The sequence below is a fragment of the Leptodactylus fuscus genome, chromosome 6 (genome assembly GCF_031893055.1).
Source record: "Leptodactylus fuscus isolate aLepFus1 chromosome 6, aLepFus1.hap2, whole genome shotgun sequence".
Taxonomy (NCBI): Eukaryota; Metazoa; Chordata; class Amphibia; order Anura; family Leptodactylidae; genus Leptodactylus; species Leptodactylus fuscus.
The window spans coordinates 80,723,741-80,736,395 of NC_134270.1; the positions used below are offsets into that span (position 1 = coordinate 80,723,741).

At 39.4% G+C, this 12,655-nt stretch overlaps 1 protein-coding gene across 1 annotated transcript in view; it reads left to right on the top strand.

Annotated features, from left to right (window-relative positions):
* KCNJ14 (potassium inwardly rectifying channel subfamily J member 14) overlaps window positions 1-9,570 on the top strand; it is a 31,157-nt gene extending 21,587 nt beyond the window's left edge. Inside the window, exons 2-3 of the mRNA XM_075280307.1 lie at window positions 2,543-3,408; window positions 8,311-9,570. Coding sequence (XP_075136408.1) covers window positions 2,638-3,408; window positions 8,311-8,880 — 1,341 coding nt within the window. The 5' untranslated portion in view covers window positions 2,543-2,637 and the 3' untranslated portion in view covers window positions 8,881-9,570. The remainder of the gene's footprint in view (window positions 1-2,542; window positions 3,409-8,310) is intronic.
* Window positions 9,571-12,655: the final 3,085 nt, after the last annotated feature.

Sequence of the window (12,655 nt, forward strand, 5' to 3'; positions counted from 1 at the left end):
TTCTGGGAACTCCCATGGAAGTGAATGGAGCATGCTGGGAGTTGTAGTTTCACAGCAGCTGGAGAGCCAAAGGTTCCCTACCCCTGCTCTATATCCTGTAACATGTACATCACAATATTCTACACATAAAGAAATTATATGTGACTGAAGGTGTGGCCTACCTGACAGGTGGAGTCTAAGCCAACAACTATCAATGTCTACTGGTTTCTAAATTGTGAATATATCACTGCTTGTCATGGCAACATCACTTGTGTAAGTAAATTGGTCATCTATGAAATTAGCTGTAGTTTATATGACTATTTCCCTCTATAGCTGTTAGGGAATTGCTTAGATGACAATTCCCCAGTAGCTACTGGAGAACCCTGGAGGAAGGGGCACAAGAGACAGTGAGCCCTAAGTTGAAGCCCCCCACTGTCCCTCTTGCCAGGCCCTATCCTATGTAATAGTCAGCAACTTGGAGACGATCCCTTCCTATATATGTGACACACAAAACGCAGACAAGACAAATAACAATAACAAAGGGAGGTCAGCTAGCCAGGGTTCGGTAACAGTCGAGCAATGCAGTGCCAAATCGGAGTCCAAAAGAATAGTCAGTAGGAAAAGCCAAGGTCAGGATTAAGAATACAAGTAAAATAACAGCAAGAGAAATCCAGCAAGCACGAGGAAATAACAGGGGCCTGTGGGGCCAGTGTGAATGTGAGCCAAGACTAAATAGGGGTGGATGACCCCGCCCTGAACCTGACAGCGAGGCTGAACCTGACAGGAAGGGAGGCTGTCAATCACAGGGCAAGACCAATTGTAGACACTTTATTTCTATGGCCACTGGGCTTATCTGGTCATTTCCCAAGTGACATAGCTGCCTGCTCTCAGGGAGGGAGGGAGGGGCTGACAAGCAACGGAGATCCTCAGATAGGGGAGGGGGGAGGTGAGAGCTCCAGGATTACTGTGCTGTCTATCTTCAACTTTTCCACTTATCAGCCAGTTTAATTGAATTTGGCTGATAAGGGCTGAGAAGTTTTCTGTTACCTCTGTATGTTATGCAATCTGACTCAAATCCAGTTCTGCTACATCAGTTTCCACATCAGCTTTATACTGTGGTAATGCATTTACAACCAATCCCTCATTACTGACTGCAAACATAGCAGATAGCAGAGCAAGTGAAATCCCGCCCACCAATGTGCCGAGAAATCCAGGAAGTGAAGAGAGCACAGAGCCTGGAGGCTGTAGAACAAGAGTTATGGGAATACCCCTTTAATGGTAGAGGTCGTACACCCAGCAAGCTCAAAGAAAGGAACTAAGAAATCTTCTTATGGGTGACTAACAAGATATAAAATAAAACTTCACATTTATTGATGTATATGATAAAAAATGTTGTAAAGACAACTTGATTTTCTTAAAACAAGGTGCTCCACGGTCTAGATTGCCTTTCAGCAGCTTGTGATACATCCTACACCCAGCACCAGCACCGATCAACTGTTCAGAATTTGTGGAGCCAGAAGCATATGGTTATATACACTGTGTAGTAGGCAAACTGTGCTATGGCAGCTCAGGTCACATTTATTTGAATGGAGTCTTGCAATAGTGTGGCACTAATTCCAGCTCTATACACTGTGCTCCTTGGGGGGTGCCATGTCTCAGGCCCTCAACGATCTGGTATTGATGATCCTATGCTAAGTATAGGCCATCAATGTCTAGGCTTTAACAACCCTATTAAGCCAGACTCTACTATAAATGAAACAAATAAGGCCATAGAAATGATGCTGTACGAGTCAGATGGTAATAAATGTACAAATATTAAATAGGTAAATAAATAGGTTCTGAGAAATAAACTAGAAATGATAGCTTAGTGTGAGGAAATGTAGAACAGTCTGATCAGGTAGTGTGCTAAGCCTGTCTAAAAGCGTGTGTTTTCAGGGCATGTTTATAGCTGCAGAATTGTGATATTAATCTGATTGTTTGAGGTAGAGTATTCCGGAGAACAAGTGCAGCGCAAGTAATTTGGATGGGATGTTTAGATACTGGGATACAAGTCAATCCCTTTCTGTGCACTTTCCTAGATTCTCTGCAGTTAATGCTCCTTAATCCCTCCGCTTTCCTGTGAGTGCTGGTTTTTGTGATGGTCTGGTTGGGTATGAGAGCTATCACTCAGAGTAGAAGGGAGGGGTTAGGGAGTTTTCAGAGCAAAAAGCCCAGTGCACTGCACAGGAAGCCATTGTCTCCATAACAATTGTGATCCGAGCATGAATGTAGTAAAGCTTGTTACCTCAGCAAAGCAAGTAGCTCGACCATCAACTGAGGTATGATTTCACTGCGTTACCCATACCTAGCACTTTTTGAAGTTTTATTGGATCAAATCTGCTGACAGACTCCTTTCTAAAGCTAAAGAAAGCAGTAAAAACAACATAAACTATAAAAACATGACATGATGTAACACGGAGATAGATATTGCATTTGATGCCTATACCATAAAATCTCTTTGTATGTATATGTATGCATATATTCATCAACACAACATTTACTATTGTTTCTTCTTTCATTGTAGGATTGGTTAAAAGTTCTTCATCATGAACGTTTTGTGCCTTTAAAACTTCTGGAGACCTGATTCTCAAATCAAACCTACAATCTCTCAACCATAGGATGGGTAGCACCACCATCCTCCCTCGTGGTGCTCTAGCCATGGGGGTAGCACGTGCCATTCGTCGATTTAGCACAGAAATTCCTGACCCACTACGTGAGGAAGAGGAATCAGAACTGACTCAGGGTATAAGGCCGAATGCCTACCGTAATGGAAAAATACACACTAGGCCTATCCGTCAGCGTAGCCGTTTTGTACAAAAAGATGGCCATTGCAATGTAGAGTTTATCAATCTCAGTGAGAAGAGCCAACGTTACCTGACTGACCTTTTTACAACATGTGTGGATATTCGCTGGAGGTGGATGTTTCTAATATTTTCCTTTACTTTTGTAGTTTCTTGGCTCATTTTTGGTTTCTCTTTTTGGCTTATTGCCTCAATGCATGGGGACTTGGCTCCACCACCTGAACCTGGCTCAGAAGAGACTCCTGCCCCTCCATGCTTTTTACAAGTCACCAGCTTTATGGCAGCCTTCCTTTTTTCCTTAGAAACGCAAACTTCCATTGGCTATGGATTTCGAAGCGTTACAGAGGAATGTCCGTTAGCAGTATTGACAGTGGTACTGCAGTGCATTGTGGGATGCATTATTGATGCCTTCATTATTGGAGCCATCATGGCAAAAATTGCCAAACCTAAAAAGAGAAATGAAACTCTTGTGTTCACAGAAAATGCAGTAATTGCTCTAAGAGATGGCAAATTGTGTCTCATGTGGAGAGTTGCTAATCTTCGGAAAAGCCATTTAGTAGAAGCACATGTACGAGCGCAGCTCCTGCAGGTAAGCACTATTAGGAAAAATGGCGTCAGTTTTCACTTCTCTGTACTTAAGTCAAAGAGCCAAGCACTACACTGAGTATATAATGCTCAATGCATGAAAGCAGAAACCACCTATGACAATAGAATTAAGAAAAAACGTTCATGGTGATATATAGAGTGTAGAACAATATTACTGGGTGAATATTACTGTGCAAGAGGACTTAATTAACAGTCATTAGAAGGTTATATTTGCATGACAATTTGCATGAACTGTAGAAATTACATAATTCACGTGAAAGGTACAAGCTAAATATAAAGTGTAATGCTTCACTTCTTGTAAAATTAGGGCTCATTCACACGGAGTAAACGCCAGCTTATTCTGAACGTAAAACACGTTCAGAATCAGCGGCATATAAAGCAGTTCCATTCATTTCTATGGGAGCCGGCATACGAGCGCTCCCCATTGAAATGAATGGGCTGCTTTTTTCACTACGAGCACTCCCATTGAAGTGAATGGAAAGTGCCTGCGTGTACGGCTAGCTCTGCTCATGCCGAGCCGTACATGACAATTAAAACTTAAACATTTTTGAAAATGTGATTAAAAATTTTGCAGAGTTTTAGGTTGAGGTTCAATGTAGCAGGCCACAGCAAGAAAGCTCTGCGGGAAAAACTGCAGAGGCAACTCATCAGGGTCAGTGCACACAGAATTTTTTGGTGCTGAATTTGACACTGCCTCAAAATCAGCCTCCAAAAAAAGACTCCCAATAGAGTTCTATTGGGAGGCTTTTTTGGATTCAGTGTCAAAATCAGCACCAAAAAACTGTGTGCACTGACCCTCACAGTTATTCCCACATAAATTTTCACAAACAGTTTCTGCTTCCATTATACCTATAGGGAAACTGCTAGCATTTCTGTAGGTAAAATTGACATGCTGTGATAAACAAAACTGCAACGTTTTCTGCAATGTGTGGATGGGATTTGCTTTGTACTGACTGTAAAACACCATGGAGTTTCTGCCATGGCCAGACCGTGGCATTTATGCCAAAAGGGGATCCGGCCTTAAAGATTTCCTCTAATCATCTGAAAGGTGACAATCTGTTGTCTTGATCAGTTGGCAACAGGTATGGCCATGAGGCAGGAAGTTTCTATGGCCTGGCTCTTGTCAGAAACCTACACAATGTAGTGTCCCAGCCTGATAACCTGTCCACAATAAGGATGTCATGGCTGGGTTTCTGACATGTGCCAGACCATAGAAGGATTTTGCATTCATTGTCATAAATCATTGGCAACCGATCCGATCAGAACAAGAGATGTTCACCAATAAGATAATAGGATGAAATCTTTAAAACTCTTAAAACATTTTTAATTATTTATATTTTCAAAAATGTTTCACTTTTGATTGTCTACAAATCTAAATATAATTATATTCATGGCAAATTTCTTTACCTTACTCTATTACCTCCAGACATTTGCCCAGTATATATACCATCTAAGATGGTTATATCTCATCCCGTGTTTGAGCCCTATGCTGTCTGTCGCTGGAACATATTTGAATGCAGTAAAACTTTACTATAGCAGATGGCGCCTACAGCTTTACATCTGTGTTCATTCTTGTGCCACACAAAAAGGCATAGTTTATGAGTGGCATGGTTCATAATGAGAAAACTTCATGCCCAATTCAGTACACAATGATGGATGGCCTTTGTTTATGGTTAAGAGCCAGAGGAGCCAAGATTATTTACTAGGATTAGGAATTACCTTTGCATTGCTCCAACAATTTCTAAGATATTGTGTTGCTATTTTTACCATTCTGTACCCACCGTATCTATTTAATGGTAATGCTGTCTAATCTGGAGGCAGATACAGATATAACTGGATAGAGAGCAGGAGCTGGGCAGATTGATGTATTGGATTGTGAAGAAACATTCAGTATAACCTGTCATTTAGTCATGGAAATCTCTGCTCATTCTATGTTGAAAAATCAAGTGCGCAGTCCAATGACTGTCAGTCTCCCCTCTAGAGTGCACACAGAGATAGATGTCAGCAAAGCTCCTTGACTTCTCAACCTAGAATGATCAGAGATTTCAGGTTCACATCAGCGCTTGCTCTACGTTCGGGGATTCCATTCCCCTCTCCGCATGAAAAATGTGGAGAGAAAAGCGCTGCAAGCAGTGCATTTCTCTCCGTATTTTTCATCTTTTTCGGGTGAAATCTAGTGGAAACCACATGGACTCTATGGAGTCTGTGGACTTTCTAAGGTAACCACTTTTTTTTTATTTGGATTAGGTCCCCAAGGGTCCCTAAGTGGACACTAGCATGTTAATTATACCTATGGAAATAATGGCAGTTTCCCTATAGGTATAACTGAAGCAGAAAGTCTGCAGAGGAAACCTCTGTGGACTTTTTGTGAAGAGCACTACAGAAAAAACGGCGATGTGTTTCTGCCACACTTTTTTCTACAGCAATTTTTTACTACTACGTATGACCGTAGCCTAAAGGGGTTTTTTCATCTTGGGCATTTTTTCCATCTGAGGAACCCTTAGCTGATCAACGGGGGACCGAAGACCCCCAATTTGTCTATTCATAGAAGTAAGGTACCAGCAGCATCTTTTTCTATTGACATTAATGGAGAGGTGGCTGTGCTTGTGAGTTACTAAATGAACTTGGTTGCACTTGGCTGTTTGTGTAACTCCAATATACATGAATGGGAACAAAAGGCCACTTATAGCCATTTATAATTGCCTTAAGAGGCTTATTGCATCATGTGAATCACTAGTTGTGTGTTTTCCAGGGAAGAAAACATTGTTGACTTCTCGTTGTAGCGGTAATCAATGAATAATCATGGTGTCTGACTCCTAGAACCACCACCTTAAATAAAGGGACATGAAACCGTATGGAAAAGGAGCTGAGCTGTGCATCTTGTCAATCTATCCCAAAGACAAGCCATCAAACATTTAACCTGCAAAACTCCTGACAATATACCTACATCCCCTAGAAGCGTTCTATATCTTTTGTTAAGATCTTACCCAATATTTAAAGGGGCTCTATCAGCAAAATCATGCTGATAGAGCCCCACATATGCATGAATAGCCTTTAAATAGGCTATTCAGGCACCGTAAATGTTACATTAAACTACCCTCCCGTTTTTAAATAAAATCCTAAAAAAGAATGCGATCTACTTACGCATCGTGCACGCTGGGCGGGCATTCAGGGTGTGTCTTCTTCTTCATCCACGCCTCCTCTTCCTCCGTTGTCCTCCGGTCCCGTCCTCCTCCAGCGTTCGCGAACTGACACTGATTCCCACATATTCACGCATATGTGGGGCTCTATCAGCATGATTTTGCTGATAGAGCCCCTTTAAACTTTTTAGAGTTTGTCTGTAGTCGTGAATAATTGGTTTCTCTGTACTTATTAGAAGTTTGATGAAATGAGAATTTCACAAATATTAGTGTTGGTAACTGTACAATACGCAAATGCAGATATGGAACAAGATTATGTCACATGACCACTAGAGTGTGAGGTCACATGTATAACCTTGACATAGATCATGTATACAATCCAGTGTCTATGATAGCATTGGATGAATACAACATAAAAATAACTTCCTGTTCATAAATTTGGTTGAATGCTGTACTCAATGTAACTCTTTATTATGCTTGGATGTGTGTCCCTTGAGTCTAGAGAGGACAATTTAGTCAGACCTTATGGACTATGTCTGTGTCCACGGGGTCATCAACCTCAAATGGGATTGTCTTCTCCTGGATCCTTTGTTAGAACCTCTGGTACTCTGGTGAGCCAGTCCAACCCTGACTGGCTACTATGTAATTTGGCTCTACATAAACACTGTGTCATAGGTGTTTCATTCAGTTCCATTGTCACAGGATTATGACATCAAGCACTTAACCCTGCTGTCTGACTTCAAAAACATTTGTGATAGAATGGGTCAGAATTTGTTTCGTCCACACAGAACTCTGCGCTCTTTTCCAATATCAGTTTCTAGCCTCACAAATGCTCTTCTGGATGAATTGGCAAATATTCCCACATACACATTCAAAAATCATATAGAAAACCTTCCCAGAAGTGTTGAAAATGGGTGATCAATTCCATATCAATGCCTATGGATTTAGAATGAGATGTCATAAAAGCTCCTGTAGCAGTAATGTTATGTATGGATATGGTTATATACCGCTACATCTGTATTTCATATTTAAATAAATATTATGGTGGCTTACAAAGTTAGTAGGATCTATACTCCCATACTTAATGAGTTAAAAGTTCATCTACTGGCGTTCAAGGTCACACTGGCAGAAACATCAGGCAAAAATATGCTGGGTCTACTGTGTTACGGGATTTAATTTCCGCCAGTGTTAACTTATGATCCTGAGAATAATCCGATTTTGAGTTTAGGGTATATTTGGGCTCTTTCTAAGAAAATTGAACAATTATGGTTTTGGAGTTTTGACCAACATTACATAATATGACTGTGATATTGATTCAAAACCATTATTTTTAAAAGGGTTTGTTCATATGGTTTAGGCTATTCTTATATAATGTATGTAGTACTGGATATTATATTAATATTGGAATAGCAATGGTTGAATTTTTTTTACTTGATTCTAAATTCTTGCTCTTTGATTTTAAAAACATTTACGTTACTCTTCAGGTCCTCTTTCATCACATATCATTAACAATATGACCCTGACATACTTGGTCCAAACCCAAGTTCCTGCAATGTTCCAGTTTCCACTAGCAGCCACACTGTACATTACTAAATGTCACTTCCAGAAATATAGAAAAATCTACCTTCAAAAGCATTTGTATTGTATGTAATAGCTGCATGGTATAATTTTTATATTATAGTTTTTGTGTATTTATCCTTACGGTTTTCACATTCTTTTTTTTTTTTTTTTTTAACTTTTAACAGCCTAGAGTCACTCCAGAAGGAGAATACCTTCCACTGGACCATACAGATATCAATGTTGGATTTGACAATGGTACAGACAGAATATTCTTGGTATCTCCAGTTACCATTGTTCATGAGATTGATGAAGAAAGTCCTTTGTATGAGTTTGGCAAGGCAGATCTGGAAACGGCTAATTTTGAACTGGTGGTCATCCTAGAAGGCATGGTGGAGGCTACAGCAATGACTACACAATGTCGTAGTTCTTATCTTCCCTCTGAGATCCTTTGGGGTTACAGATTTGAACCAGTTCTATTTGAAAAACGTAATCACTATGAAGTGGACTACCTACACTTTCATCGTACGTACGAAGTCCTAAATACACCTGTATGCAGCGCCAAAGAGCTTTCTGAAAGAAAATATTCAATGGTGGCTCGTAGCTCATTCTGCTATGAGAATGAAGTGGCCCTTAATTGTATCTGTGATGAGGAGCCACCTGCCCTTGTGGACACTAAATCACTGAATCCTGAGGTTTCACTTGAGTTAGACATGCTTAGGGTTGTGGATCCATTAGAAGAAATATTACTAACATGATCTTCAGAGTGATACTACTTTGACGATAATTGGGTGGGCATTACTGGTAAAAAAAAATGGAGACTGGAACTCAGTCTCGTGGAAATACACATGCAGAAGATGACATCTTTTTACTCCTACATTTATTAACATGAAACAAATGCTTTTTGGTGAGAGGGAAAGTAACTTTTACTGGAGTAAGAGGTCTGACTTATGTGAACAAAGCTACCATTGGTGCTTCTTTACCACCAAGCTTTGTGAAAGTGGTTGCCACTTTAAAACAAGTCAATTAAGTCATTTACTTTATGACACTAGATCGCTTTTTTTTTTTTCATTTCCTTCTTTTCAGAAAATGCTGCTTATTCTTTGTTTGGTGATCCTGAGTAGCCAAGAATTTATTACTCACATGTAATACAAGTTATAACTATGGGACACAGCAAAGTATCAGCAACGTAAGCTTACTATGAAATCCTCATAACCAAGACTAGCATGTCTTGTTCTAACTAGGACACCTTATTGACTTCTGTGAAGTGTAGAGACACAATTCGCTCTGAATATCATGTAAACATTTGCTGAGAAATATAGTTCAAAAAGTTCAAAAGCCAAATATAACCAAATGCAACACTGAAACTGTAAAGTGCAACCAAAGTGTACCTATTACTATACACAATGGAGTAACATTTTATGTTGGCTACAGAAGTCTGTGGAATTCTTAAAGGGGCTCTATCAGCAATATTATGCTGATAGAGCCCCACATATGCGTGAATAGCCTTTAAAAAGGCTATTCAGGCACCGCTAAAGTTACATTAAACTACCCCCCCCCCCCCCATTTTAAAATAAAACGCTAATAAAGAATATGTTAAACTTATCTATTGTGCACGGTGGGCGGGCATTCAGGGTCTGACGTCATCTTCAGCCATCTTCATCCGTGTGCCATCACAACCCAGCTATATGCAAATGGTCGCTTGCATGTCACCTAAGACTGACTAGTCTGAACTTGTACTGTCTAATCAAGACATTTTCCAGGCTAAAGATTTGGACGACCTAATCTTAAAATAAGTCACTAATTTCAAATCAGTGGAGGTCCAACATCCAGCACCCCCATTGATCAGTTGTTCTCAACAGTTGCTACTCAAAGAATGAAGCAGAAACCTGACAGTCTTGTTTTTTATATAGTGGTAGAACTGAGTCACTGCGGCTTTCCTCCGATTCAGATGAATGGGAGTTTATCTGCAATAACCTGGTCTGGTCACTACACAGAATACAGAACAATATACTTTTTGCTCCATTCTCTGTGTATCATTTGCTAAGAATAGCTGGGGGTGCTGAATCCTCCCTGACCTGGTACTGATGTCCTGTTTTTAGAGCAAATCATCAATATTTGTAATTTGGAAAACCTGTTTAATAAACATCAAATACATCCTATGCTGAACTGTATCCACTATTCCAGATGTCGCTTATTGCATATTTGTCTTGAACAATATAACACAAATTTTTAATGTGGAGACCTTAATATTAATCTTTGCTATGACATCTAACATGCCCAATCTTTCATTTCTATGACATTTGTTGTTATGGAGAGTCAACACCCCCATACACCTAATATGGTTTCTCAGTTTTGCTGAAATCCTTAGGTTGATTTAATGGACACGGGCACAATAAAGGGGTTATTCAACATTTCTCCCAAACATTTATTTCTGGTCCACAATTTCAATACCATCACCTTACTGTTTAGTTCTTTGACGATTGCTTCTGCTTGTGGTCGCATGACCCCGAGTGTATCTATAACCCATCTATAACATGGGTTTCTGTATGCAAAGCACAGTAACAGTCTCAATGTATCACGTTATTAATTCTTTGCTATACATAGTTCTGGGTTACTGATCTGGCTGTAGCAGCAGGACATGTGCAATGTTCTGGCCATTGGGCTCAGTATAACCTACTGGGATGCATCCTTCTTCCTGGGGAAGCATGGGATTGATGGTAAGATGAGTTAACAGAGCCATGTGTGATTAACAGGGACATATGGGGGACAGATAATTGTAAAAAACCCCCCAGATGTATGACCCTTGTCTTTTTGAGCCCATAAAACCTCGATAACATTTGGAGATAATGGCTTAATAAAGACACAGAGCCATAGATATGGCTTTTAACTTTATTTTCCGACTGATCTCTTTTAGCTAGCTTTTTAACAAAAAATAATAATAATAATCATCATCATCTTTGTGGTAACCGCTGTACCTTATGGTAATGTTCAGTAGATAGTGGGCTTTAGATTCATTATGGCTAGCTTCATGGCATTCAATCAACTAAAGTATACATTATTATGTATTTTTTAAAATTATTTTAAGTCCCCATTGCATAATACTACCATATACCTCAATAATAAACCGTTGATGTAGACAAATATGCAATAAAAGAGAATAACTGGATGGGGGCCTATACTTTTCTAAATCACTATTAACTGATCAAGCTCAAAGAGGATTTTGGTACAGTTCTTACTTGGGTATTCTAGTTTGGCCTCAGATTTTGATCAATTTATAGAAGCATTCTTCCTTAATTGATGTGCTTAATCCATATTGTTCATATTACACATGTTGGAGGACCCAGAATTCTTTGTAATTATATTGTTAACTGTAATTGACTTCATACAAAGACATGCATTGTTATACGGGTCAGGATTCAAGTAGCCTGGTTGTTCCAGAAAAAAAATATTGCACATATTATTAACACCAGAGTAACATGACTTCAATGATAGTGCACTGACTACTGTGGTTACCAGCAAGCATAGCACTTATTCTTGCATAAGTTATACTTAAAGATACAGTCTTAATGGTTGGCCACCCGCTGTTGACATAGGGAGCAAGCGGAAAAAAGGGGCACCATGTTTGCTAAGGTATATAGTACCACAATGTCTTCTGGTAATAGTGTAATGTTGTATAATGGTGTATGTGTACTTTCCAAAGGAATACCAAACAAATCTTCACTGCAGGTAGACTCCTAGGCAGGTTCTTTTCAACTACTTGAGTAGTACTATGCAAGAAACTGAGATGGACTGTTGGCTCAAAATCATAAACTTATTTTATTAATAAAAACTTGAAATAGAATGGTGTCAAAATTTTGCATCTTATATAATCTCAACAGAGTGCCAAATGTAAAAATTAGAAGGTTAACTGGATTCATGAGCCACTGTCAAGTCCATCAGTGTATCACAAGTAGAGGTTGCTCCAAATCAGTAGTATTAAGCCCTGCAAGTGCTATGTACCATACACAACAGAATTATAGACAGAGGGCAGTACTGGGCATGTAATGTTCTATCTATTGCTTATTGTGGTGCGCAGAAGAAATGATAAAAAAACAATAGGAATCTGCATCCTTAACCCTATTCTGACAAACGTTAAATCAATAAGCTTTTGCCAAAAGGAATATTGTATTCATGTATAGCTGGAAGGGATTCCAGTATTTCTGACATATATACTCTGTTACCCATGTTCAAGGTGCAAAATGTTTCAGGTTTGTTGCAAATAAAGAATATTTTGGATCTTAATGGAATAGTTCTGTTCTGTTTACTGCAAACATTGTATGAGTTACTCTGGTCTCTGAAGCAAGTAAATCTCTTACAATCTATAGTTGTATTATTCATTGAAAACTGTTTAAGACCAGGCCCCACGTGGCATAAACGCTAAAAAAATTAAACACAGCATTTCACAATACCGTACAAGTTGCATGGGATTCTACAGAATACCATCCACACTTGCAGAAAATTATGCACAGCGGAAATGCTGCGATTTCCAAA